This window comes from Penaeus japonicus, unplaced genomic scaffold (genome assembly GCF_977035675.1).
Source record: "Penaeus japonicus unplaced genomic scaffold, GWHDUDI00000001_assembly GWHDUDI00000004, whole genome shotgun sequence".
Classification (NCBI taxonomy): domain Eukaryota; kingdom Metazoa; phylum Arthropoda; class Malacostraca; order Decapoda; family Penaeidae; genus Penaeus; species Penaeus japonicus.
Genome location: NW_028234406.1, coordinates 30,372,912 through 30,377,911, shown reverse-complemented (window position 1 = coordinate 30,377,911; position 5,000 = coordinate 30,372,912). Strand labels below are relative to the sequence as shown.

The 5,000-nt window shown below is 52.4% G+C and overlaps 1 protein-coding gene across 9 annotated transcripts in view; it reads right to left on the bottom strand.

The window, feature by feature from the left end:
* Positions 1-4,658, bottom strand: part of LOC122263537 (uncharacterized) — a 47,015-nt gene extending 42,357 nt beyond the window's left edge. For all 9 annotated transcript variants that reach the window (XM_043032005.2, XM_043032019.2, XM_043032036.2 and 6 more), the window contains exons 1-2: positions 2,994-4,658; positions 1,324-1,396 (exon numbers count right to left, since the gene is read on the bottom strand). In XM_043032005.2, coding sequence (XP_042887939.2) covers positions 1,324-1,396; positions 2,994-4,444 — 1,524 coding nt within the window. In that variant the 5' untranslated portion in view covers positions 4,445-4,658. The remainder of the gene's footprint in view (positions 1-1,323; positions 1,397-2,993) is intronic.
* Between the last annotated feature and the right edge of the window lie 342 nt (positions 4,659-5,000).

The window sequence follows — 5,000 nt, the reverse complement described above, 5'->3', positions numbered from 1 at the left end:
ACAGAAATGGGAAGTTTGATGAGAATTATTGGCAATAGGGAAGAGAAAGCAGTGGTCATTAACTTCTGACAAAGTGTATAAATTGACTACTGACAATTGTAATGACGATCAAAGACAATTATCACAAAATAAAAACGAATACCTAAATACATTATCAATAACAGTAATACTAAAATAAAATGACAATAAATTAAAACGTAAAACCCATGTAGAACATGTACTAAGAAAAATACGCCGAACAAGGGCACGGAGAACCAGATTAAAGAAAGGAAAAACATCATAAATTGTCGGCGTCACACTTGTCAAAAAGCCTTGAAGGTTATTACGTCGCCGTTCTAATTATCGAAAAATAAGTACAAAAGTTGAAAGAGAAAACAGAGATGGCAAAATCAGGCGCACGCGAAGTACATACATATACATATCTACATGATATACAGACTTACAACTATATCTACAGTAGACCCCCCCCCCCCAACACACGCAAACAAAAGCACAAAAATCCAAAATAGACCACCACCATCAACAACAAGAACATCAACAACAGTGAAATACACACAGGCACACTGACACACCTACCACTCCTCCACCAACAGTAACAAAAACAGCGACCGTGCACACAGCCCCACAATGAGTCAAGACGATCTACGAGTTAATTTGGGCTGAAGCGTCTCAAGAAACCGGCCAAGGAGCGGCCGTCTTCACAGGAGGCTAAGACTAAGACTAAGACTAAGACCTGATCGCCACGTTTTATGTCGCTGGGTATGAGAAGAATCTGGTCGTTCCTTCCTCACTCTGTCTCGTTCCTCTTCCTGTAATCGCACGTTCACCATTTTCATCTATTTGTTCTCACTCTCTTTCTTTACTATGTGCATACACACACACACACACACACACACACACACACACACACACACACACACACACACACACACACACACACACACACACACACACACACACACACACACACACACACACACACACACACACACACACACACACACACACACACACGCACGCACGCACGCACGCATACACACATATATATATACTTAGTCACCTGCCTTCCCATAATGTTATGCATTATGTAGTTTTGCGCTTCCTGATCATGATCTTGAAAATTGGATTACTTAATTTCACGTTTCCAACCCACACTTTAATCTAGTGTCCATGTCCCCTGAAGCTCTATCTTCACCCCTAATAATACTCATTAATATGTTTTTCTTAAAGTTCATGTGTTTATAAAACAGGATGATGGAGTGAAAAATCGACAGATTGATAGATAAAGATAATATGGAAATATGAAAAGGGCAAATTACTTACGTATTCTTTGACGTTTTTCGTCTTGACGGCCTTGTACGAGTAGTAGGCTGGGAACAGCGTCCCAAACACTAATCTGTAATGATTAAGAAAAACAAAACATTAGATCCAAACGAAATAGAGCAATACAGAAAGAGCGAAATGCGTGCGCGCGCGTGTATTTGTGGTGAGAAAGAGAGAGATAATATAATATTGTTTCCCTACCATGAATCGACACACTAATTAGACACCGTATGATTCTGTGAATTCTGTTCTGCACTTGGCACCCCCAGTCGCCACAATACAATACAGTTACAATAGACCGTCTATGCTTTATCACCCCCTCCCCTCCCTCTCTTTCTGACGGAAATTGTAATTATTCTTATTCATCTGTCTTTTACTCTTATCATTAAGATTGCCTTTGTGCTATGTGTGTGTGTGTGTGTGTGTGTGTGTGTGTGTGTGTGTGTGTGTGTGTGTGTGTGTGTGTGTGTGTGTGTGTGTGTGTGTGTGTGTGTGTGTGTGTGTGTGTGTGTGTGCATGTGTGTGTGCATGTGTGTGTGCATGTGTGTGTGTGTGTGTGTGTGTGCGTGTGTGTGTGCATGTGTGTGCGTGTGCGTGTGCATGTGCATGTGCATGTGCGTGTGCGTGTGCGTTTGTGTAAATGCGTTCGTACGTACATGGTGTGCACGTACGCATGTCTGTGAGTAGACATATAGTAAGTTTAATGTCCCAAGGTGCGAGAGACCGTCGCAGCTGGTGCAAAGTTACGAGCTGCTTGGTACCAACAATCAGCTGGAGCAGCCCAGCTGTCAGGTGGCGTCCCCTGACCTGGCTCGTGTCCAAATAAGCTCCCTAGGACAAAGCTTCTCTCACTCCCCGACCCGCCGTGCATCCCTCCTCCATCCAAACCACAGGGACTGTGCTTTACCAGCTGCGGTAGGCCTACAGTTAAGAGGCGGCCTGGCCTGTCTGGGGGAAGCGAAAACCATCTTGACCTACAAACGCGCGGGCGAGAATGTGCATATCCTGTGCCAACGTACCACCAGGTAGTGTCGCATTCCCGGAAGTGAGACCCGCATCACAACAAACAGAAAGGCAGAAGGCAAGGCACCCACAAACGGGTGGGCGGCGTGTCACTTGAACCTAGGCTTGGCATCCACTTCTAGTGCAGGTTAGTTACACTTACTGACTGCATTAATGGCTACGAAAACCTGAATGGTGCCAAGACCTGGCAAACGCGAATTGAGGCATCCTGACGCGGGCGCTCTCTCTCTCTCTCTCTCTCTCTCTCCCTTTATATATGTTTATAAATAGGTGATATATTTGTTCTCCCGACTTCAGAAATTAACTTTTCTTTTACGTCCTATACTCCTGGCGGCGCTCCCACCTGGGTAAGACTCCCCACGCATCCCCAATCTCCATGCTCCCCACCTCTCAACACTCCACACACAAGCATGGAAAATAAGCCGAACTACTAAACAATAAAAACAAAAACGGGCGGGGTATATATATGGTACGGGTTAGCGTAACACCACACTTTAATAACTATATACGATGCAGCGTAAACTGGATTACTCAGCAAATTCTATTAACTACATAAAATAAATGAGCACAACACACGCGAGGGCTTGAGGCTGTTGTGAAACGTGTTAGTAGTGGGCTTGCAGGGTGCAGGGACGCGGCAGCAGTACCTGAAGGCGGCGTAGAGAATGGCGGCGCTGTTGGGCAGCACGAGGGCGGCCACGACCACCACCACAGTCAGGTTGGTGAGCGTGACCCTTATGCGCAGCCTTGACGACACCAGCACGTCTTCATACAAGTGCGCCACCGTCACCATGGAGTCCGATCTCTGGAGACGCGCCTGACCAGCTAGGGCCTCCTGGAGGTCACCCTCTAGGACCTCCTGACAGCCTTCTTCCTCACTCAGCTGGTCGAGGGGCGGAGGTACGGCCAGTCCCGGCGCCCGCGGATGCTGGGAATGGGCGTAGGGACGGTGATTGTGCGGTCGGGACACCCCCGGATCGGAGGCGGAGTGCATGAGGCGCCGGGCACGCCCGCGATACACTACGGTCGGAGGTTCCCTTTCGCCGGGTACGGGACTCACGCATGGCGGCGTCGGGGAGTCGTCGTAGCTGTCGAAGCTCTCGCTGAAGTCGTAGTTCTCGTCCTGCTCCTGCGGGTGGCAGGCGGGGTGCGGGGGATGCAGCTGGGTGGGGGGCCCGGACTGAGCGACTTCTCTGGGGAGATACTGGGCATTACGGCTCGGGTGGGCGGGTTCCTGGGGTGAGTGCTGGGGGACGAAGGAGGCTCCTTGATGACGGGCCTGTGCGACGTCTTGGAGTGTTGGATCGCCGGCGTAAGAAGGGTCGTAGCGAGGGGACTGGGCCTGCACGGGGCGCTGTGCGGGGAACAGCTGTTGAGAGGGTGTCGCGCCGGAGAGCCCAAGGTCAGGCCCGGACTCCGCAGGATTCGCATCCGAGTCTGACTCCTCGTCGATCAGACGAATCCTCAAGTTGGCCAGGCCCCTTGCGGCCGCCTGGGAGGACCCCGACCTCTGAGGAGCCGGGGGCGCCGCTCCGCCCAAGAGAGGGGGGGACATCGGGCGATTTTCACTGGCACTGCTCAAGGGTGGGCTGACGGAGTGGCTGACGATCTTCGTGAGGCGGTGGGTCTGCTGCACCGCTGAAGGATTCCCTGCGGAGGTTGGTCCCGCCGGCGGCGCCATGGGCGTTAGCTGCATATGCACGGTGGTTACGGGCGCTGCGGAGACCTTTGCCGCACTGACGGCCGCCTGCGTGACGGAGGCGAGGGGCGTGGGGGCACGGGCGTCGTAGTTAGAACTGATAGGCACTTGAGCGGCAGTTATCAGCTGTGTGGGAGGGGTGGGGGAGGAGGGCGCCGGAGTGGTGCTGGGGGACGGCCTGGAGGGCGGCTGCGGCGCTTGCCGTTTAGGGCCTGACCGCCGAAGCCGTTCCTTCTGCGAGGACTTAGCCCCTGAACCTCCTGGGGTCCTGAGGAGCTCTGAGTCGAGAGACGACCCCGCACGGCTCCGTCCCAAGCTGGAGGCGCCGTCCTCCGTGGATACGCTGGCGAAGCTCAGCTCACTATCGGTGAGACTCACGAAGGAGTCTTGGCGCTCCATCCCGCCGCGTCACTATTTCTGTCACTACCGCTGCCTACAGGGAGGTCTCGCACTCCTGAACGTGGTCACACCGACATGATAACCCCGTGTGTACCGGTACGTGACAGCAAGCGCAACCACAGAACTACGACGCTGGTGGTGTTTTGGGTGTCGGAGAGAGCCAGGGTGTGCCCGGGTACAGAGCCAGAGTGCCACTGGGTGCCCCGCCGCCACCAACACTCCCTTAGACTCAAATAGCTCCCTGCTCTCTGGCATGTGCGCCGCGTGTCACACTTTTCTCTGCTACAAAGACCACCTTTCGTTACCGGCCCCACGACAGCGGCCTTCCGCTAACTCTTTCTCGCCCTACGTCGGCAACAGGGATCTCATGCCCATAGCACAAGGCGGCGGACGACCCCGCACACAAAGGAGGGCAGTGTTCCACTGCGAACGCTTGCTTAACATAACACGACAAGCCTTGCACAACCACAAGATTTTCGTCTAGGTAACAGGGAACAGGTCGCCTCACACAACGTGCACGGGAACTACAGCTGACGGGAATTGTTGAGGCTTATTT